At 28.0% G+C, this 26,021-nt stretch overlaps 1 protein-coding gene across 2 annotated transcripts in view; it reads right to left on the bottom strand.

Annotated features, from left to right (window-relative positions):
- The window catches only part of LOC113555971 (hepatic leukemia factor), a 55,364-nt gene extending 29,660 nt beyond the window's left edge, over nucleotides 1-25,704 (bottom strand). Inside the window, exon 1 of one of the 2 annotated variants that reach the window (XM_026960632.1) lies at nucleotides 25,214-25,704. In XM_026960632.1, coding sequence (XP_026816433.1) covers nucleotides 25,214-25,313 — 100 coding nt within the window. In that variant the 5' untranslated portion in view covers nucleotides 25,314-25,704. Of the gene's footprint in view, nucleotides 1-8,281; nucleotides 8,402-25,213 lie in introns of those variants that run through there. The other variant, XM_026960635.1, reaches the window with a different exon arrangement.
- Nucleotides 25,705-26,021: the final 317 nt, after the last annotated feature.

The raw sequence follows: 26,021 nt of genomic DNA, 5'->3' as shown, positions 1-26,021 counted from the left end.
GCTTTATACGGGTACACTGCCACATAAGCGGCCATATAGATGCATTACAACGGCTTATAGAACTCTCAGTAGGTATTCGGATACCCGTAACGCAGTTCTGATGTTTAATTAACACTTCTTAATCTCAAGCACAAAATTGACGTTCAAACGTGTATTTTACATTCGACGCAACGCCTAAATATTTCTGTGCGTTATTGCGATGTATACCCCGGTCACAAGAGAAGACGTATATACCACGTATTATTTTATTTGCCGCTGGGTCGAACTGACTTGGAGAGTAATGCACCTTTAACTACGATGATGCAATGTTTCTCATCATTACGTAGGACATAAATATTCTCTATTGAGTTTTTTTTTTCTCTGTCAATCACCTTTGTTGTTATATTATCTATATAATATTGTGTAGAAACATTATATACAATTTATAACTAAAATCAATTCGGCGTTTATAATTTAAAGTAAATACAACGGAATGAAAGAGACTGCAGTTGAAGCTGTGTCATATCCAACAGTCTTCCCAATAATTTGTGTATATATATATACTTTAAAGAATAACGTGTATAATGTTAAAACTGACAGGTGCACATCTTTTTTTTTTAAATCGTAACGATATGCTTAAGACTGTTTCAGTTTAATATTCGTTAAATACTACTCCCACACTGTAAATTGTATTACGGACAAGTCATTTTCGTGATATCAATCATCTTAATAATAAAATCTAAATTTCTATTTTTAGGCTTATATACCGGAGTCTGATATTTTGTACGATTATTACAAATCAAATGACTTGTTTTTTTTTTAAAAAAAAAAAAAATAAGTCAAAATTATATAAAACATTAATAATTATCCTAAACTATATTAAATAATTTTGGTTTCTCGTTTATAAACATGAAAATATTGTGGAAAAAATCTACGTCTTTTTCATTAGATCGTTGTAATAGTGCGTACCTAGTACCTACATCTACATATTACATTATATCAGGTCAACGAGTTACAAATATGACATTACTCATTATTATTTATTAATATATACTCTAGAATAAATAAATATTATGTTGGTACCTACGTATGCAACTGAATTTGAATGTATCCATGCTGGATAAATGGATTGCGCCATTTGATGTCGAAGAAATTTAAATATATCGCTATTTAAATTAAACACAAAGAGTCAATATTCTTTGTTAGTTGGGGAAAATAATGCCAACACCCCCTTCCATCACTATACACAATATGGTAGCAATACCACAATAAAAATATATATTTTAGGAAAACGTCTATTAACAGAGATACATTGGTATTTCCTTTATGTTACATATTATATTATACATTTTCACGAAAATATACATATCATAATATATTATTAATTTAAGTGTTCAAGTATATTTATTTTCTCGGCAGACATCTTAATCAAAATTTCATAAATATATAAGTATAAATAGGTATAGTACACGCGCGATTTCTAAGTGAACATTGCATAATATTATATTAATGATTTATTATATTTTATCCAATTATGATGCTTGGTTAATTAAGGATGTTGTATTATCAATCACTACAGTTAATCGGAGAATACACATTTTGTATCTAAGTATCAATAAAAAACGAATAGTGCGTGTACGCCTTAACTTAATTTGAGTAATATAATGATACATTTTAAACCTGTAGTAAAATTGAAATAATCGTTTTTTTGAGTGTAATTCGAATGTTAAGATGTAAAGTATATAATGTATTATAATGTTTCCAATGAAAATATTATTCAAACGTATTATGCAGCCAATAGACATTTGTCATACACTCATATGTATAAGTTAATTCTTATCCAATGATATAACAATATAATATATTACAAGACGCATGCATGTATGTTTCTGCAACAAATGCAACTTTATCACAAAACAAACATATTTTAAAGCAAATAAACGTTTATTTATTTTATAATAAATAAAATGTTTGGTTTCGAATATGGTAATAAAGTATTAATAAACTATTCATTATTTAAAAGAATAGTTGGTTAAATTAAAAAATAGCGTAACCACAATCAGTTTTTTTAAAAATTATTTGAAATTTAAATTTTGAAAATATTGAATCTTTAAACGTAAAATTAAACATTATAGTAATTTTACTGTAGGTGTTTCAATGAAGTTGACCGTAGAAACTCAAAAAAATCATTTTAACTCATATTATCATTTCAATATACAATACAATTTTCAAAATACTTGGACCGATTTTAAGTTTTTCTAAATTTTACGTTACTTCAGATCTTCGATATATTGACTATACGGTATTTTAGGTATAAATTAGTTCAATCTACCGAATTATGAAAATTCGAATAATAATATACATAAAATACACGATTTTCAAAACCCTAATTTGTTGATGACCTATTCTGATTGATTTCTTAAATAGTCAGCTATACAATTTATATTATGTTGACACAGTATTAGTGTAGTTTCTGATGACTACATTAGAGGTAGTATATAGGTATTTATATTTTTGGTTGTATGTATTTAGTATACAAGGTCTTATAGTCTGTACACATTTGTTTGTATTAGTTAATAGTTAGTAACGCCTATTATTGTAAGAATTATAATTTCAGGACTTTGTTGACTTTATAATTTAAGTCTTTAACAAAGATGATCAATAATCATTGTAAGAAAATTATTTAGTGTATAATATTATGTACCTATATCAAAATAATTTTTCTATTATAAAGTTACTCGGTAATCATTCAGATTTGAAAAAAAAAACAATAGTCTGAAAACTATTATATTGAAAAATATGTTATTTATCTCATTGACTAAGGATAGAAATACTATATTTTTCAATCCTAACAGTTACCGGGTGCCAAGACGAACTAGACCGGCTATACCTACGTCAACTGGCTCGAGATATGGTTTACATATTTTATCTTTTATTTAAATTTAATAGAAATAAAATTAAGTTGAATCCAGTTTTATGCACAATAATATTATGATACATTTATTTATTAAATCGTAAATGCATAATATATCAAAGAAATTAATATTTTTCCCTAATAATGTTATCATTAAAACCTTACTATATTATATGTTAATGTACATAATTTCAATGTACCTGTATTATGTATTTTGTATCTACCTATACTTCTAATCATAATATTATAATGTATATAACCTGTTTATTTTAATCAATTATAATAGGCTAGTGCGTTTTTTTAGATTATAATATATATATATATATATATATCATGTAATATTATAAATGTATAGGTACGTATATAGTAGTTTTATGTTCATTTCTTTATACGTGATATAGATATAGTAGTTGATGACCACGATAGTGTATAAATTTTTGTAATTGTGAAAAAATAATATATTATGTTGTTCGATGATTTATTACTTGCCATTAGATTTTATACCCGACATGTCGCTAAACTTTAAAACCAGCTTGGCCAATATATCTACAGTAGATATTGAAATGTATGCAATACTTATTAATTGTCGGATATGTATACAGAATGTTTTAGTTGAATAGTATTTGATCTTACATGGAATACCTGGAATTACCTTTTGTTATTTTATATTCTGTAACTCGAGTGTGATTTTCACATTGAAGATTTGTGTGGTTAGATTATTATACTAGTAACATAATATTCTTTATAGTAATTTATCATACTTTGGAAAAATATTCTATTTCGTCTATATCTATATTTCTATTAAATAGTTCTTTTTATACAACTTATTGTTTATACCGAATACAATATAACCAATACATAATATCTATCTAGCTATGTATTATAATATTCAACTAATAGAGAACGTGTATAAGATATTTACATTTTACTCGGATGGTTGAAATATTTTTTAGTACCGGTTTATAATAATAATATAAAATTATTCAGTATAATTGAAAACATTTAAATAAACGTTTCATAAAATTAGTTTATTATTAAAAACACATCATATATTATGAATATAAGTAATAATATATACATAATATAGTAAAATTATAATAATATTGATGCTTTACTACTTAGTACAACTAAAATCGCGTATACGACAATTTAATTAACAATTGTTTATTTTTAAATTTTAATCTTGCAAATTTAACAAAATAGAAATATATTCTTTTAGTTATATTTGATATTTTTAAAAGTTTAGCATAAAAATTATTTAGATAGGTAAAATAATTATTATGCTATATAAAAAAAAAAAATATATAACATTTTAAATCATTAATCGATATCATAGTAATTTATATTAGGCACCTACCCAAGTCCCACGGTATAATATTATGGGTTTTATAATGTGTGTCTCAATGTCTGAACCTGAACACGTTGTATTCTAAACAAAACTATTATCCTACACATGCGAATGAAAAAAATAAATAAAATACGCATTTAACAGTTAATGTGGCACGGCTAGTTTGCCTTGAAAATTATTCTGGGCCATAATATCGTCATCATATATGTTTGGCCGTTGTATGCCGTTGATCTTCTTTCATGATTTTTTTTTTTTTTTTTTTTATTATAATTCATACAAATGTTATTTATGTGTTGTATAAATTGACGTATGTTATTACGAAAGTTAACATTTTTAACAGTGTATCGCAGAAGTATAAATTATGCATGTACTCGGTACATATAGGTATATGTATAATAATGTGTAAATCCATACAACATTACAATGTACAAATATTATGCACGTATAATGCAATATATAAATATATAGTCAATCACGACCTGATGTTGGACTGCAATGTGTAGGAAGAGAGAAACTACTATAGAGGCATAATATATATAACGGCCAAACGATAAAGATTTATTCAGTAATCTCAGAAACAAAATGTGCTCTCTCTATCTCTCTCTCTATCGCCCATATTACTGGAAATCAATATTATATGTACATACCATTTGCGTGTCGATATGTGAAAGAGAAACCCCAGACGTACAGAATGTTTGACACGGCGAGGTCAAAATTGTACTATTGACTACGGTATCATAATATTATATTATATTATACTATTATATTATATATAGGCGTATACGTTTTAACAATATTTCCTATAAAGAAGAATATATCTTAACACTTAATAGTTGTGTCGTTATAATGGTTTGGCTGATACAGTGTAGGTGCGTTTAAGAGGCATAGTGGTTTTTTTTTTTTTTTTTAAACATATTTAAATTATTAGTACAGTTTATGCATTGTATGGACGCACAGGTAAATAAAGTGAATCAGTAGGTATAGTCAGTATTGAATATGTAAATATTTGAGCTGTACAATGGAATATCGACATCCTTAGTACTTGTGACTTGTCTAGTGTTATTCTTTAATAGCTATTAAACGCTTTTGATAGATTATTTATATTTATTAAAATACTGGTCTTAGTCTAATAACAACGATCTTAATTTTTTTTTTTATCTTTTATAGTTTTATAATGATGTCTTGCGAGTGTTACTTCGTTAACACTCATCGTAGCGTAATAGGCAATAACTGATGAGAAGGAATTAAAAAATATATTATTTCTCTCGCACTAATCACTTAATCTTAGTTATCGTTATTATGCTTATTACACAGCGGTTTTCACATATTCACCGATAACGCGTTGCTAAATTGGCATTTTTTCTCAAACCATATATATATTACCGTGTACTAACACACAAGTAAATAATACACACATACCAGAATTGATCGTAATCTAATAAATAATAATCAGAACTTGTGTTTTGCCAAATATTTAGATTTTAAGACGGTACAGGCATGTACAATATATTATACTGTAGTGTTTTGGACGGTTGAAGGACCGGATTAAAGCCTATTTAGCCGCATGATTTTTAATTGTCTATTGTAAGGCCGTCCAGCCAAAATGTTTAAGTTAAGTTTTTAATATTTTTTCTATATAATTCAACATAATAGGTATATCCTAATATTTTAAGTCTTTTAATTTAACATTAAAATTATAGGTACAATATGTATAAAAAAAACATCTAGCGCGCTACACTTCTACCTATATGGTATGTGAAAAAAACTGGTACACACAATTCAAATATTTATTTAATTACATTTTAAATATCAATGTTTTAGCTTTTTGTTAACTATTAGGTGATTTTTATTTCATTAAAATTAACGGTATCTATTTATAAATCATTGTAAATTATTAGCGATGTAAAGGTATCTGACACAATAGATTGCAAGTACCGTGTTTTATTTGTTCATAAAAATATATTATGCATTATAGTTTATGAAAAATGTTATTGGTTAATATTATTTTTATTTCCAAATCATATCTAATAATCAATAACAATATATTACTAATAATACTATTTAAATCAGGGTTATTCTTTAACTATGACTGGTATTATTGTCTGCAGTATTGATATAAAATAGTCTATGATAATTATTATCGATTGATATACTAACGCTTAAAATTATAAACAATTATACAATTTAAAGATGTTTAAATGTTGCGTTTTGAGTATTTATTATTATTCACTACTAAAAAAAAAATTCTCCATTCGCACATTTTTAAGCACATACCTACTTCGTATAAGCGTTAATCCAGCGTTGTACACATCAGTTGAAAGTAAGTGTATGTGTTTGATAATCGTTATATGAGTTATGTGTACATGTGTACAATATATTATTATATATTTATACAGTGTAATTATTTGTTTAGCTAATGTTTACAAGAAAGGTAAGGTTAGCATAAAAAATAGCATGATATACTTAGAAATTGGTGTTTTCTTACTTTTGAAATATCTAATGGTAATCTTAGTGAGGTTATGAGAGCTACAACACTCCATAATATTATATACATATTGTATACGGGTGGTTTAATAAAATAAAAAAAATACATTAGTCGTCTATATGCTATTATTTTTATAATATTTGACATGTTAGTTATTACTTATTTATATGAAAGGGACAACGATTTTTAATATTTATCGACAAGACGGTTATTATAATGCAATTCATTAGATATTCCGTATTTAAAACATATAACTTCAGTTGTTGTGATTGTGTACTAACCCAGTCCGTCAGTTGTAGGTAAATATTAGATTAAAATGTAAATTACATATCTTTGAATTGATATAAAGTAGGTAATATTATCGTTAAACATATAAATATGTATATTTATGCTTATAATTTCAGTCAACATACATTTTTATCGTATACCTATTAATATAATTGTTTGTAACGAAACTTAATGGAATTATTCCTTATTAACTATTTTAAGTGTTTACGAAACTGAGTTACTCTACCTACAGGCTATGACCATATTGTGTAAGGTAGGAGAGTAGCGTATTAGTGTATTACCAACATCATTATAGTATAAATTTTAAAACGAGTACTCGCATTACAACAGCGTTGGGTGATCAAAATATTATTGGTTCGTTTTTGACACGTTGTCGCCACTTACCATTAAAATATTTTATTATATTATAATGGACCCATTAAAAACATATATTAAGAGGAGGCTCACAACTGTAAAATATCGTATATACAACTCACCACACGAGTATTATATCATTCAATTCGTGTAATATAATAATTACCTATGCGAGCGACGTTACAACCTATATATTGTACGAGTCGCGAGATGCGTTTTGATGATCTTACAAGTGACTAGTAATAAATCGTTCAGTTTGGCGAAAAACCACCAAAAAATGCATCGAGGCAATAATCATTCTCTATACTCTCTTATCACTCATCAGTCATCAGTAATTATGAGCGCGTGCAAATGATATTTATTGAACGAGCGCCGCCGTTCACTCTCGACACTCTCGGACTCGACCGACCGACATTCCGGTTTGCGTGTGCGTGCGTAAACGTGCGTATGCGCGTGCGCGTGTACGGCAAGGCTGATGAAAAAACGTGTTATAATATACAATGTTTAATGTACGAATGTAGGATGAACGATGACAGTCAGACGGTAATAAAACGGCTAAATCGAGGCAGACTGATGACAAATTAGACAAATCACGTCATGTTTCCCGCTATCATAATCCACAAATTATCCACATTATATAAATATTACACCGTCGGGTGTTCGAACACGGTAGAAAACCAGCATAATTTTCATACTTCATTTTTCTCCCGTCGGCCGTTCGTCGTTAACGTTTCGAACCAAACTTAAAGCCGAGTCCACGTGTCGTCTTTAACATGATATATACTACCGAACACCGCCGTCTTACACACGCCACAGTCTCGAGTGACGCAAAGCACACGATGCACAGAGAACGTTATAGTGCACAAAAATTGTTCTTCAAATTCTAATATTTTACGAGAGGTTTATTTCTTACCCATTTCTACCGATTCTTCAACGAGACCTTCTCTTAGACTCGAATGGTCCATACATTTATCGTCGATGTTCCCGGCAATCGAAAAATGTAGTATAAAAAAAAAAAAAACGCACGGCTATATGATACGATGTGTATTTTTTTACCGTACACCGTTAGACAAATAAATTTAACAAATCATTATACAATTATTATTATTATTATTAATGAGTTACGATAGTGTGCCGATGACGACGACGACAACGGCGGCGGCGGTGGCACGAACGCCGCAACACACTATCTCGAAACGAGAAAACGCGCGAGGAAAAGAACGATCGGATCGCAATGTATTCGGCCGGGACGGAGAAACACACGGGTGCACGCAAAACGACTACAGGCGATAGTCGCCGCGTAAAATATTATCCGGACGGACGACAGTCAGGCGCGTACCTGTCTACAGTGTGCAGCACGGCACGAAATACGTTCTATCAAATATTCTTATTTCGTCACGGCTAATTAAAAGATAAACACAAATAAAAAAAAAAAAAAAAAAAAATTGAAAAAAAAAAAAACCAAATAAAACCGGTTCGATCGAGAACCAGATAATATTTTAATATTTTATACACGTTTTCCCCGCGCCTAACCCCCCCCCCCCACCCGAGCGTTCACCGCAGCGGTACGCCTAGTATCATTGAAAAAGCGCATACACGCGTTGTGTTACTACTATTATTATTATTATTATATTATAATAATACGCTATCTTTACGCGCTCAAGGACTCTTCAACGCCCATTATATTTGCGTATCGGTGGCTGGCTCTGCGCGATGTGCGCGGCGGCGGCGGCGGCGACTGCTGTGCAGTGTTGTAGTGTACACTGTACAACACAGTTTGCGTACTGTACGTGTATAATATAAAATATTATAGTAGTCGTTGTTCGAGCTGCTATACTACTACGGTATAGACTATAGAGTGGTGATGATAATAATTAATAATTATTTCATTGTTTTTGACAATAATAACGAACGCACACACACGCAATACAATACAAGTGGTCATATTATTATATGCGTTCTGCCGGGTACGATAATACAGTATTATTGCATGCATACAGCGTGTATTATTTATTTTATTCCGTCTGAGTGGATTATGATTTAAACCCTTGTGCTACAACAGTAATAGTAAAAATAATCATTAATAGAATATCGTCAAAAACACTCGTCGATCAAGTCTGCGCCAAGTCTAGCGTTGTAATTCTTTCTCGACACCGTTTTTATTCCAAAACGAATAAACGCTGTGCTGATGACTTTTTTTTAGAACATTTTAGGCCTCACCAAACACCTGCCGTAAAACTCTGGCCACGCCTATATAATATGCAAGTGGTAATAGCGTTTGCGCGTATACCCGGCGACGTGTGGCAATGTGGCATCGCAGCGGAGTATAATATTATTTTAATGTAATAATAAATTCAAAACGAATGTTAAATATTTATATGCCTACAGATTTGTTTTTACGTGGTACACACAAACACTATCGGAATTTCTTCAAAATGTTGCCGTTGATACAAGGCCGCCGACCTCCGTGTGTATATATATATATATTGTGGTTCCAGTGACGTGCGAATAATATTATAATATTCGTTCTTTGGAATGATATCAACAGTTGTTTTTTAATGAGATTTTAGATTGTTTATATTTCAACAATTATTTGAAGAATAGAGTTAATTTTTAATGCCAATTCAGAGAATAAAATTATCAATGGCTTTTCTTATGATGCCGCCAACAGCATCAAAGTCGAAAAAGTTGAGATTAAGAGCAGAGAAAAGTTAATTTAGATGAATTCTATGGGCGTGAGAAAGAACGACAAGTATTCATGCATTCTATCGTCCACGGTTTGTATAATAAATATTATTATAAACAATTTTACCGGTCATGTGCTTCTAGGGGTGGTTTCTATTATTCAAATGATATTACGGTCAACGCATATTGTTGTGGGCTGACGGCTGTCATAAATTAAAATTTAGTTGTGACAAGTAGTAGTATAGTTATATTATAATAATATATATTTTATGCACCATAGAAAGATAATGCGTAGGCATCGAAACAACACACAAGCCGTCGATGGTATATGTATATATTGGCTATTAGGAATAACTGATTATTATTTTTTTAAATAATTATTCAATAAACTCGCCTTGTACAACACCACTTTAGAGTAGCTTATTATTTAAATTTGAAACTGGCGTTTGACCATGAATCTATATTTATCACATTTTACTAAAAAAAGAAGGATATTATATGTATTCAAAAGTAAAATGGTTGTTTTAAATATGACCACAATTTATTATTTATTATTATTATATTTTTATTATTGATTTAGCATTAACAACTAAGGTATTATACACTATAACTTATTAGGTTTTATGTACTAATGGTACAAAAAGTTTTAAATGGTTAAAATATACATTTTAATAGATGTACAAGTTATACATGTTAATAAATTTTATAAAAATGAGTATTTTTTACAGTTGTCCTAATACGGGTTAAGTCATGTACAGGTTATTCGGAGTTTCAAAGTGTACTCAAGGTTTGGATGGTGGACATCGAGAATTCAAGAAGGCGTTTTTGTATAACAATTCTGAACAAACTTTAGTAGATTTCGTCTTTATTACAGTGGTACAGTCAGAATTTGAAGTCTAAACTAAGACAGCAGTTAAAGTATGAGGTCTTGAAAAACGCATTAGGTAATCTTCCGATGAGACGATTATTAATATTTATTATTATACTTCTTTTGAATTAATTTAAGTCGCGTTTGTTCAGATGAAATCTATATTATTAACATAATATGGCCTACAGAATATAAAATTAATAATAATTAATAGAAAGATTAGTATCATAAATGGTAGGTAATTTATTTTTATTTACTAATTAATTATTTAATTTTTCTTTCTATGGTATTAGCGATGTTGCTATAATATATAATTATGTAATGTATAATATATACTATAGAAGTTTTGTATGTTGTATTCTACACCAACATTGAATGTTTAACTTAACAGTGGATCAAATTTCATTCTTATAGATTAAACTTAAATAATCATTAGCACATTTGAGAAATAAATTTGACAAAATGGAAAACGATCAAAGGAATACATAATACATTATGATTCCTGCATCATATTTACTAAAAATATTTTTGATAGATAGAAAACAATATTACATGGATTGATACACTGAACAATCAAAAATAATCTGCAGTAACGTATTTAAAATTAATAATATTTTATAATAAATAACTGCATTCTGTGGAAAATGATTAATCGGGATTACAAATTTTTCAACTAGTTACTATAGAACTACATATCTAGGTAATTATTAATTAATTATCATATCAGATGAGTATTAAAGAACATACAATAAGTATTTATTTAGTTAACTCTCTTAGATTATCTACGTACATTTAATAATACATTTTAACAGTTTTAGGAAGTGAGAGAAAAAAGTATAAGGACACATTGATATTTTGTAACCACGAAGTTTAAAAATAGAAACTAATTAAATCTCCATGGCAGAATAATGATGGCATAATCAGATAAATTTTTTTATAATTTATGTTGTGTTTCACAATAATTGCGTTTTACACACAATAGGTACACACAACATATCAACAAACAGTACAAATATCTGAAATATCCTTGGAATAGCTATGTATTCACAAAAATGTTAAAAATTATATTTTCGTACTTCGAAAATAGTTTGATAGTTGGAGAAATTAATTAGATGCTTGTTTTTAAATTAAAAAACGGGTAGTAAAACTTCTGTAAAATAACATAGGTTCCTACCACCTATCACATGGGAATTATAATATATTTAAGCATTATATACCATAATCTGCTAATTATAAAATAAAATGTTAGATCTTAAACTAATATCATTAGGTATTTATACACCTAATGTTAGTGAAAGTAGTAAAATGGTCGACTGAAACGACCTTTGTTTAAAAAAAAAAAAAAGAAAAAAAATGGTGTCGGCTAATAGTCTAATATCATGTTTATGGATAACGTTTTTTTAAGACCTGAAACCTGTTATTATGAAAACTGGTCATATTTTAATTCTCCTCGAGAGGATGCCCAAGAGTCTCACAAACTTCATTTTAGTGTTTAAACTTGTTTTTAAAATACATAATAATAGAATATCTATCTATAGACGTATTTTAGACAATATTATCCTCAGTGAGTAAAACGCTAAAGAGGCTAATAGACCCTTTACTCATATGATACCGAAACCTGTGAATTCAAATCTGTAATAGTGTAAACAAGAAGAGGTCTATAATATTATATATTAAAGAAAAAATATATAACTACGTGTATACACGACGAGTCAATTCATCACGCCCTCTCTAGGCTCACGATGCATGTATACAAATCGATTCATTTATTAGTAGTTCAATCAGATTTAATGGACCAATCATGAGCCACTAAATTATATTTAAGGGAAACTATTTAGTTTTTTTTTAAAGATCATCGTATTTTTAAATTATTTTAATAACTTCGATCCGTTTTTGGATTTCAACATTAATTTATAGGCCCTTAGCTCATCGAGTGCTTTTGCCACAAACATTTGGTAGCTAAGTGTGGTTTTGTAGGAAAAGACGTTTGAGTGCAACATCACTAGACTTGAGGTAAAATAGTTTCGTTATTGTCACATAAGATGACATAAGTGTTCATCGAGATGTTAAGTTCCTATCATTGTTAACAGTTGTTCTTATATTATTGCTTGTGTTCTATTCTATAATATAATCAATTAATGTGTAAATATTATATTATTCTAAAATTCAATTTACAGACGTATATCATCTCTAACGATTGAATTATTTCTCTGAATATTTTCGACTTATTAATTTAAACATATACATATGTATAATGATGAATTGATGACGATTATAACAATTACATTGTTAACCATTTTATTAATATTGAAAAATTAAAAATTATATTACGTTACTAATAAGAATGTTCCTTTTTTAATCCTTTATAAAAGAACTTACTTTAGATTTTGGGCACATGACGTTTCAATATGTCATTACTGTTTGAGTTTTGACCAGATATATGTATATTTCTTCAAATTTTAAATCTTACATCATACTATAAATTATATCTAATATAAAATTGCAATAATTTGGAACTATAATGGACACATACTTATCGGAACTAGACTAACTAGAGTCGAAGCGAAATCTTACTCTTAGTAGCAATGATCGGCGACGAAAATACAACTATAACCAGAAGTATTTTTACTGTAGTCTCGATAAATACAAACATTTTGTTTAGATAGCAAAAAAGAAGTACTTGGTTTATAATATAAATAAAGAATGTGATCAACTTGGAGAGTATTTTAATACCTTAACTAAGAACAGATCATAAATGATTTTTCATCCATTTTAGGATTACTAGAAGCCACACCGCTGCCAAGGCCCAAGAGTGTCTGTGGACATTTACAAAATAATCCTAACATCTAGTGTTTTAACAATAATAGACGTATAATTTTATCAATACATTCATGGTATATGAAAATATTGAAAGTAATAAAATTAAAATTTGATTTAATGATCAAAATAACTACAAAAGTTGTTCTTGTCGTTTTTTTACCTCGTTTTTTAAGTGATTAACATAATTTTCGATTATTTTAAGTACTTTATTTATATTAATTTATTCTTGTATATTATTATTTTTTATTCTCTTATAGTTAATATTCCGAGTTTGCTTCTACTAAATCATTTTAAATTGAAAAAAAAATAATATTTTTTACATTATGAATTATATACTTGTTTTGATTTGTATCAAAGAAAATATGAATGTTAATAATATTTACACAATAATAATAATATTTGAATCTAATAATACTTTTAAATCTATGCGAAATCCTGAAATTTTGAGGACGCTGTTTGCGCCCCAGAGAACATATGATATTATAATACTCTCGCACGCGGCATGTATTGTCTCAGTTTTAAAAACGTACGGTACCAATATGATAGTATACTTGCGTTTACAGAATATATTTTAAATTTTGTGTTAGTTTTAATATAACAATAAATTGACGTAATATATTATCAAATTTAAAAATTGTTCTCTCGTTGGTTTTTTTGGTTATTTTAATATTAAAAGAAATTATGAGCGTTTTAAAATGTAATATTTTGCTTACTTACAATTAATTTTAAAAAATGAATACATATTAAAACTGACGAGAGAACACGGTTAATATTCTTACTTTTAAATTTGATAATTGGTCAAAAAAAAATATATTAAAACAAATAAAACGTTTAAAACTAACAATACATAATGGATTCTGTTGAACGAAAATTTATGGTTGATCGTTTATAAGACAGACAGCACCACCACATACAGGCATCACATCCTCTATCATGTTTTCTCGAGTCCTATCTATTTTACCATAAATCTATATCGCCATATTGTAAGTAATAAGTATGTGTATGCCCATTAACCAACAGAACATAATATTTTAAGATCTTTAAATCATGCAACGTAACATCATATTTTCCACGCATCATTTCTCAAACAGTGTATGCATTGTACACCGATATACATTTGGTGTATTTTAACTATAACAATACATTTTTTGGTAAATATATTTTAATTACAATGGAAAGGAAAGTCGTATTCGTGGTGTTTTATTCATCGTGTTCGTATTTAATTTTTCCAATGGCAAATTGCAGTCAATTTCACAAATTTGTTTGCTATATTTATCATACCGCTGAAGTCAATCAAATTAAATATGTGTGGACTTGAATTTAGCACCATTAAATTAAAATAAATTACATAGAATTTAAAAAGTTTTGACTAATTTTGAAAACCGATTTGCTATTATTATTTACTAATTATTAGTTATTTTTTTTTTTGGCACACATTTGGAGACTATCAGATGAGTAGACGTATTTACGTATCAGAAATTTTGGGTTTAAAATTAACAACATGCGTTAAATTATATATATACATACAATGATTGACGTACGTTATTAGTTTTATCAAAATGCAATATAGCCACGGCAATGATTTTTATTAAAATGTGCCTATTGAATGGTATGACGAGTAACTAAAATGAACTTGTACATTAATAAGAAAATGATCGGAATAACAATTTTTTACGATTCCTATATGGTAGAGATAAAATCAAAAAAATAAATAATTCATTCACGTTTCGTTCTACAAGTCATATAAAATGTTTTTTTGTAATCATACCGTTTCTCAGTGTAATATTTTCTCTACGGGGCAGTATAATAATTACACTTGTTAGGGTTTTTATTATTTCTATCGAATTTCAAAGTTTCTTTCCGCTCCTGCTTTAAACGTTTCCAAACCGTAATGACCACACGTATTTATCGAATAACGCTGACTCGACCCTATAATATGTATATATTTTCTATGCGACCCTACAACACGCGTGTGTGAGTGTACGCGTGTCTTTTTTTCAAGGGAGGATTTAGTTCTGTGCGTATATTACTTTCACTAGCTGCGTGTTCTTTCCGCCCGGAGAAAAAACGGGGGAAGCCGGAGAACTGTTGTTTAAAAAAAAATTTTTTCCTCATAGTTAAACGGGGGGTTAGGGTCACTGAACGATTTGTCAACTGTTGGGAATATAGTTGTATCGGGTGCGCCACATATCGACGACAGCAGACACCCAGCCGGAGAAGCCCGACACCAGGTTTCTGTGGTCACTATATCGTATATCACCACGTTCTGCGGAAATATACCGGCTGCGAACACACGCGTGTATTATGTGGTATAGGTACTTGTCGAGGTACGCGTACACACATAATAATAATAATAATAATAAGATGTAGTTATAGTTGTGTAGCATAGTGTACTGCAGGTATACACTGCTTTTTATCAACACGTTCCTACATGTCGTTAAGGCGTATCGTACAATATCATTATATTTAATTTATATATTACGCGCGTCCTCTAATCAGCACTTTACTGGACACGAGATAACGGGGGAGAAGAGGGGGGGGAGTTCACCTTGCCGATTTGTACCCACCAGACCACCGACAATGTAATTGTTATACTGTTATTATTTTGTTTTATAACATATGACAAATGTTTAAAGTAAAAAAGTCACCGTCACTAAACTATTCTTAGACTTAGTGATAGGTTACAAGTCGAAACGTCTTAAAACTTTTACAACCTTTTTTTTGTCAGTCCCGTGTAAAAACGATAATATAGGAATTCATTTTTAAATGTATATATCAATGTATTATAACCACATAGGTATAAAAATATATAATACAGACCAACTCTTTATGACATATAGACATTAGCATACATGCATAACATAAAATATAATGTATAAACAATGAAAGACGTTGGTTAAAAATAATTCTAATTATTATAATAATGTACATGTTTAATGTGTCTTAACATAAATATCTCAGTTAATTACAGTTTTATTGGAAGCCTTACAATATAAAAGAACCGCGTTTATTGTAATATACGTTTTATGTCCCTACTGTTTTGATTCACCTAAATTGGAAATAAAAAAATATTCATTTTATTTTATGTTAGACACTAAAATCATAATAAGTATGCCTAATTGTAGACTGTAGTATACGTGGTTCTGTATGTTGTAAGACGTATATTTTGGTAGAAGGCGGGTAAGACATAATATATTTATACACATACATATAATAATATAGCGGGAGATTTCGGCTGGAATGCACGAGGACAAACTCGGTAGACATCCTATTATACGTATTAAAATAAGTACTGTATATAGGTAGTAAATATAAATGTATATATTCTTATGTTCAGTTAACCTTGAACGTTTTTCTGATAATTGTAGTTTATCAATCTGAACTTTGATATTAGCATATTAGTTATTATGTACATAAAAATAAGTTGTTAGATGTTGTGTAAAACATAAAATAGGCAACAACAAACTCATGCATACGCTGCAATCGTTTTAAGAAAAAAAGAACGATGGAAGTTAACCTACAGGACACATGATGTGACTATTGGATAGTGATCAGTAAAACGTGCGTGGCGCAGTAAAAGTGAACCGTATTCAAAAACTATTAACGCGTAAAATAATAATTATATTACAGTAATAGAAAATTCAATGTTTTTACGACATTCTGATAATAAAGTAATATGTTTTTTTTGTTTGCGCTCAAGGTACGGCTTTTCAAGATATGTATTCGTTCGAAGACCACTACTATTACTGTAGTACAGTGTACCTACTCGAATATCATATCTAGAAGACCACTTCATTAATCCATCCATATGACTTAATACTATCTACTATTTATTGGGGTCCATAGCAATCGTTGGGCCGCGTTCCGTTCATTTGGTTCTATAATTATTAATCTTAATGTGATTTGTGACATACTGATATTGAATTGTCAAATGGGTAATTTTAATAGATTACAAGACTAGTCTTAGAGTATTAGAACGATATTTCAGTTAATTTGTTTTAAATAATATAGATACAAAGAATTATAAATTAATAATCGACATTTAAGAAAATAAGATTAAACTATAAATTATTCAATCATAATAAAATCACTTACAAAATATAAATTACTATTTGTTTTCTGCAAACGAAGAACACGAAGTATTTAAAATAAAAATAATTTTTATAATTCAAATATTGAAATTTAAATTGTGAGGGAAACGAACCTTTACAATGATGTGTATACGATAAGTGGTTGAAAAAATACATGGATTTTCAACTTTAAGGGTAGTTTCTGATAAAAAAATTAGATCAATTTAGACCATTGAATTTTTTTGTCATTATTACATTTTTTAATCATTATTTTGATAGTCAAAAACGCAATATTTTAAGCAAAAATCTATTTAGCCTACATTGTAATACTAATTGTAATAATAAATTACTTTGTATAATAGCAATAAAATAACATAAATATGAAATTTATATACACTTAGTGATATAGATTGAAAAATCACCTCTACGCCTACTGTACAGAAGAACGATATCCACTTGACCGCCTCTTTTTTTAGTTGTATACAAAGATAAATTTTAAATGTTAGTGCCTATTTAATGTTTACTTATATTTTGTAATATTTTTTCTTTACGTTACATGCAAAATATATACTAGATAATCTGCAAAGGTTAGGTAAATCTGGAACCTCGAGTAAAGAAATCGTTCATCGATGGAACTTCATGACATTAAATGGCTGATTTATATTTTATAAAAATGTAAATAATATTATAATTATTATAACTTATAGAAATGTGTATTTATAGTTAACATTATATATGTTATTTCATATCTATGTATTATCTATAAATTATATTTATAAAGTAACTTAACAAAGCTGGATGATAAACACATACTTAATTATAGTTTTACGAATAATATCAGCAATTAAATAATTGTTTTAAAAAATAAATGGTTTAAGCCGAGTTAGAAAAGCATGACGAGTAATTTATTATTATAGTGATTTTAAAGAACATTTCGGCGAGATGAAATATTTAAATAAATGAATAATAAAAAACCAGGGAACTCTCTGTTGTATGTAGGTTTTCTAGTGTACATCATAATAATTGAGTAATGAATGTGTTAAATTTAAATTCTATGATAAATAATGAAAAACAATTCTAAGAATTATTATTGGTAATACGGTAAATTAACCCCTAATTTCTGACAAAAATATTGCATATATTACACTATTAATTATTAAAATATATTATTGTTGAGTAAATTATTAATGAAATTAAAATAATTAATATTTTATTTTCAAAATATGATTTCTAATATAGAAATCAATAATAATCAGCATTTACCACTTGTGTGACAAAATAATTTATATTTAATAATCAGTAGGTAATACCTAAATATTGTTTTTAAATGAAAAACATAAAATATAGACTATTAATAGATACCATGTTTTCATTTGACCTAACAATGTACACTAGTTCTCATTTACCTCTGGTAATAGATTATATTGATTTAGAAATCAAGTGTAAAAATTGCACCGATTTCTAATGAGGATAAATGAGAAGAGTCGTATAACGTGTGAATTTGCACGTACCTATAAAGATGGCAATTTAGTTGGTAAAATTATTATATTTTCAAAAATGAACTTTCGTGTATTATTTTTAATTTGATGTTATTTGTTGCTTAATTATATTTGAAATGCAATTTAAGTATGAATAATTATTATAATACACGTTGTGCAAATTAAAAAAAAGCATATTTGTAAGTACTAAAATATATTTAATACGGGTACTTGGGTTAAGTATGAAAGCGAAGTGATAATAATTTTTAAATAGTTAAACATTTTGACTGTGCGTTAACCTATACATTTATTTACCACTAATAATTGGAGGTTGGTGCAAAAATTGTGCATACAAAATACCAATGACCAAAAAAAGCTACGAAAAAATACCAATTAAAAAAAATAAAAATACACTTATTTATCATTTATTTTATCATAATTCATATAGATCAGTATCATTCTTTTATCATCAATATCTTATTTCATATGAAATAGTAGTCAAGAAGTTGTGAATATCACGTATGCTATTTTAATAATCATTACAATATACATTTTTTAATTTTTTTAACTGTTTTCTTGTCATTTTGTTTGTGGTACTCTGAGTGTGATTCTCGAGCTAAACTAGTTTCATTAGCATCTATTTCGATTCTTTTTTTTTTTTTTTAATAAGAAAAACCACATCTGACACGAATTAGCTCTAGAACACTAGCTGCAGTCTGTTTAAAGATTTCAATTTTAACTTGTTCAGCTAGATGCCTATGTGTCACTTTGAGTGTGGTGTCAGTTTTAAATATTGTAGAATGGAAAATAGATGGACAATTCAAATAACTTTTATACATCTTCATGTGTAATAGTTCTTTCCTAGGTACGTATGTCTAAACATACATACAACCATTGAATATTAATTTGTCTTGACTTAATTTAATGTAATAATTTCCAAGATAAAATAAATCACAAACACTTTAGAAAATCAAAACTTAAGGCAGTTTTATGTAATAAAAAGTATATAATTTAGATGATTATAATTGAATTTGTAACTATAAACTAATATTTAATAAAATATACGAATTTCGTTATTTTTTCGTGATTCGACTTCAACATAAAATAATATATAAATAGTACATTATAAACTATCTATAATATGGATAACTTTGTTGTCCACTATGAGCCGACATTGATGGCACCCATGACATAAATGCAATCAAAATAAATTTTCTTTTGATTTCAGAAAAAAAAAGTAATGCCTACACATATTTTGATATACCTATTATGAAGAAGTTTGATGTATTATTTTAACATATATACCGGGGCATGCTAGTTTATTTTCATTATTTTAAATGTACGGATTCAAAAACTAATAGAGACTCGAAGCCTCTGTTGTTTATATACCTACAACCTACACGATTTTATGTTCTCGGATTTCTTGAGAATTGGTGTAGAAGTATCGTGTTTCGTGGGAATCCATTGATGGCCGACCAATTATACACACGTCATTCGTTTCGTTTACGGTTAAGAGGACGTTGTACCTGTATGCGTGTTGACTCCGTCTTACTAACGCATATCATGGCAAATGTTAGGTATGATATCCTTTCAAGAAGAAGTAAAAAACACTTCTCTACGCAGAGGAGCACCCGCGTATAGGTGTTTAGTATACAGCTGAAAAGGTACGAATCGCAAGTGCCTACAGAGTACAGACTATGATACTGAAAGCCAAAAAATAACAAATAAACCTATATACTTATCGAATGCGAAATTTAATCATAATATTCCGTTCATATTTTATTGATATATAATAAAGAAGTATAATCACGTAGCCGTGTTATCAGTCAAATTATTTCGTGAACGAAAAATATAGTTTATGCTGTTCACAGTATAAACATATTATCAACATCGCCGTTGGCCTGTGATTATACTCATTCGCCTTTGACCCATTTAAACGGAAATGGTTAGGCTATCGGATTATTTTGTATCAAATAACCTCGGTTTTCAATTAGCCTAAGCCAGCATTCGACCAAAATAGAACATTTTGTCGTTATTTGTATAATTTACTCCTTGTTTTAAATGCGAACATTTTATAATATTATTTTTATTTACATTCATTTTTTCATTACAACCAAATAATAAAATATGTAAAAAATATCGTGTTACTCACCATAGTTACCCTCAATAGGTTGTATTCTCCAATCAATCGTAAAATATAAACAAAACAGCTCATACGTCTACTCCACTAAATATATTGTAATACGTCATAAACCTATAGTGTCGGAGAGTGGTAGATACCCAGAGGCATTATTTCAGCATTTTGCATTGAATGCTAAACAATTTGATAATCATAATCAAAACCGATCTAAGGTTAGGTTCAGATTTATAAAACTATTATTAAACATAACAAAATTTTAATAATTCATTGTTTATTCTTTAAGAAAAAGATAAAGCAAAGGAAATTCAGAAGATAATCAGGGATGATTAATATTCGAGTATGTATATATATATAATAATGTTCAATAAAATATATTCAACAAACGATAATGAAAATTATCATTAAAAATGTTATAATTTGTATTAAAAAACCGTCTATTAACTTCAATAACCTATAAAATATATAGTGTCCGTGGAAGCAAATGCACATCCTTGTATATTCACTATATTCCACAAATTACACAAATGGCTCTACCCTACTACGCTGCTTTAGATGACAATTTACAACTAATCCAAGTTTCGTATCGACTAGCCGCAGTCGTATACTGTAGTAAACACTAATATTATAAACTAATAAACATTCCGTGTTTGATCGAGTGAAATTAAAAAAAAATGCACGTTGTAGGTATACGCGCATAGTTTGTTAACATTTTAAAGTAGTCGTTGACCATTGTTTATAATATAATACTTTAATACATAACGTTTGATGTATATTTAAAGGACATCTCACTCGAAATTGACATCTACACGTGCGTAACATGGCAAATTTAAGTTTAGCAGTTTTAATTTAGCTGCGTTAATTTTAAGATTACAGGTTAGGTTCATTAGGTTAGTGTTCAATTTAAATAAAGCAATATAATTTCTGTAGTTTATTATAATGGGGGTTTTTCGATATTTTAAATTGTTAAGCGAATTATATAATAAAATATAATAATTTAAAAATGTTCACAACTCACTTCAAAATAACTTAAATATCTAAAAAGACATTTGAAACAACAAACCATAGGAAATGTTTTCTGTGTTTATTTTTTTTTACATAGAAATTAAATAATAAAACCAATGAATCTAAACAACTAATAAGTACTAAATTTTCTGTTATGCACTTGTAAGATATAAAATAGAGACAAAATATGTAAATGAATTGTTCTTAATCTTAAACGGTTTTTTAAAGACATCAATGATAAAATTCACGGACTATATTCACAATATTTTATAATTAATATAATAATATTATTATTGAATCGTAAAAATTATGTCAATAGTTCGAGCTGACAAAGAGCGAATTTTAGTATGTTTTATAAAATATATTTACTATTTTCTAGTCTTCCACAGGATTGCACCTCATGTATTAAAGACATAATATGATATGATAATATTATGATATCTACCTAATAATTGTTTAATATTCATATAAATATCTAATAATTACGTCTATATAAATAAAACAAAAATTGAAGGTAACTGCGTAATAAAAAAATATATTCGTACATATATATTATATTTTTTTATATTAAGATATTGCTATACACGACATGCTCACCTAAACTTTGACGTAGATAGATAACTTCCTATTTATCGTTATTTAACTATTATATTCTTCGTTGGTTCAAACTGGTTTTTAAATAAACGATTCCTGCAGGCAAATGGTTTTGCTATTGCGAAGTGTTTCAACGACAACATTAAGTGTATTGTTGGTGTAGGTGTAGCATATAATATATTATATCTACTATCATTAGATGTGTATTAGCAATAACCAAATATTTTTCAATGAACTAGTTTAGGCATAATACAGTATATAAATATTATGAAACATCATAATTCATAATAATGTGCAATGTCTAATGTAAAAATATTTTTATTATATTCTTTAATTCGTAAAATTTGAAAAAATATACTTTTAGTCTAAACAATTACATATTTTTGGTTTAAACAAGTTAATACATATTAATCAATTAAATTATAGAACACAATTTTTTTTTTTTTAAACTAATATGGTAAAATAAAATAATTTTAGACAAAGAAATAATACAAGAAAAATAGAGATTACTGAATTATTGGTATATTAAAGAAATTAACTAAAGCGAGGAAACTTGGGTTGAGATCAAATTAATGGACCTTTAAACATAAAGTGTGGAATGTTGCTGATGGTTGGAAAATTATACATTAAAATTAAATTTTTATCTATAATGTTTAGCGTGTAGGCAGTTTAAATGGTTAGAATAATCTTAGTGCTTTCTATACAATTTTCGATTGTGTACCTATTAGAATAAACAACAAATGTTTAAAATCTTTACAAATATAAACTAATTACAAAAAATTCTGTGTACAAGTGTTAATAAATATTATTAAAACTGCTATAACATATTATGGTCTAAACTTTTGCATACAAGTACGTAACATTATAATTATTAGATTAGGACCATTATCTGTACAATAAAATAAATTATAATCAATTTAGTTTGCTATTAGATTTACATTTACGCAATTTGATAAAAACGAAATCGGTAGATAATTAGTTTTTATGGTGTACCTTTGGTTTAAGATTATTTGAAACGTAATGTTGTATATTAAAATACAGAGCAGTACATTACAATATAAAGCTGTATATTCATTGGCAAAAATATTAGTGTACTATTCTGAATTGACTATTAAAAATTACGATGCATATATCAGAATCTAATATAACTATTATAATTGAAGTACAAAAATAAACGCAGTTTACCGTGTAAGCAGTTAACAATAATTATTAATTATAAATAGGTATACCTCTATACAAATCACATATAAACTTCAGTTCTAAGAATATTATTGTTGTTATTGTCAAAGGTATGTAATGGGCGTTTTAAAGATAATAGTTATACCTATTTTTGGTGTTCTAAGTATCGAATTATACCTAGTGTTCACGTACGATCGATGGGATTTCAAAACCAGTACAATTATGTTTCGGCATGTATAAATGTATCAAATTAAACTAAATACTATTGTGTATGATTTGCCCAAGTTAGAATAGCATGTAGAAATATTGTATAAACTACAACAAGGCAGTTATTTTTAGGAGTAATCATAGACAGGCATTAGACAAACAATTTTAATTGGATAGCGAGACATTAAGAAAATTTAGGTGAATTTGTTTGATCGAAGTGTGATTAATAGTTTGTTCTTTTTGGTTTTCGTATTTTTATTATTATGATTACCATTCAAACTTTTATTTTATAAGATAATATTGTTATGTAACAATGATCATAGTGATTAATAAATAGATATCAATAACTATTTTCTTATTCGATTAATGCTATCATTAGTTACCGAGCCATTAAATAAATGTATTTAAATCAAAGCTGATGACTTAATGAAGACGATCGCACACCACGTGGTTCATAAGTTCACAACGTTCATACAATTTAAGTATTCCAATTATAATTCTCAAAACGCGCGATACATTTTAAAGAGTACTTTTTAAACATTAGAAAACCTTTACATAGATATTAGTACTTATATAAAATATCAATATTGTTAAAACCTTAGTATTATACTTAGAACCCAACTTCGATGTGTATTGAATTTTAATTATTTTTTTTGTATAATAAACCAATTTAAAAATTATAATAATATTCGATCAATATATTTAGATTCATCAAATATACACAATATAATATTATAATTTATATCGTAATAATATGTTGACATTAGAATTTAAAAATATGTAAGAAAATGTTTTTACTTACCCGGGAAAAATGGATGGAATGATTCGTCTAGTATAGACTTAAGTCCCATGTCAATGTCATCGAACATGGACTCTCCATTGTTGGTTCGTAAATCGCACATGTTTATATGATGATTTATATCCTCAATGTATGAACAAACAAAAATTTAATCAAAAAAAAAAACCGTCGTCACCAACATACAAAACGACTGTTGTGATCACGTGTGCGAGACATGAAAAACCCGTACAATTGTAAAAAAAAAAAACGTATACTGTATTAATATTATTTTATGTCAGTAAAAACCACTTAATGTTTTAAATAAATTTGACGATTTATGCGTGTCCGTTGCTATTACAATTAATAATACTGTAAATTAACTTCGTTTTTGTTTTGAATGAAAATGGTAAATGAAAAGCGAAATACAAAACAAACGAATGGACGAATACAACCGAGTGTAATAATACTTTTAAATAAGTCACACACACGGAACATCCGACACTTACCAACCTACTGAACGGCCGTACGGGGCGATGGAACGAACAGTCGGCGGGTCGACGTGCAGAAGCGTCTGGTATATCTAGCTATGACGTCATGCTAATTGGACCGGTTTGTTTTTGATATTTTTCATTAACCGTGTTTGGTCAAATTCAAATCATTGCTCAAACGCCAATAACGCTGATAAAATGATAACTTTACTACGAGGCGGTTTGTATTTTAATTTGTAATTTCTGTAACCAATGCATATAACTTAACTGTGTAAACATGTATTCCGATAAGGTAGGTACTTACAAAACATAATCGCGATCGATGGAGTGACGATTGCAACAGC

The sequence above is a fragment of the Rhopalosiphum maidis genome, chromosome 4, assembly GCF_003676215.2.
Source record: "Rhopalosiphum maidis isolate BTI-1 chromosome 4, ASM367621v3, whole genome shotgun sequence".
In the NCBI taxonomy this organism is placed as follows: domain Eukaryota; kingdom Metazoa; phylum Arthropoda; class Insecta; order Hemiptera; family Aphididae; genus Rhopalosiphum; species Rhopalosiphum maidis.
The sequence above is the reverse complement of the archived record's forward strand: the minus strand, read 5'-3'. Positions and strand labels throughout refer to the sequence as shown.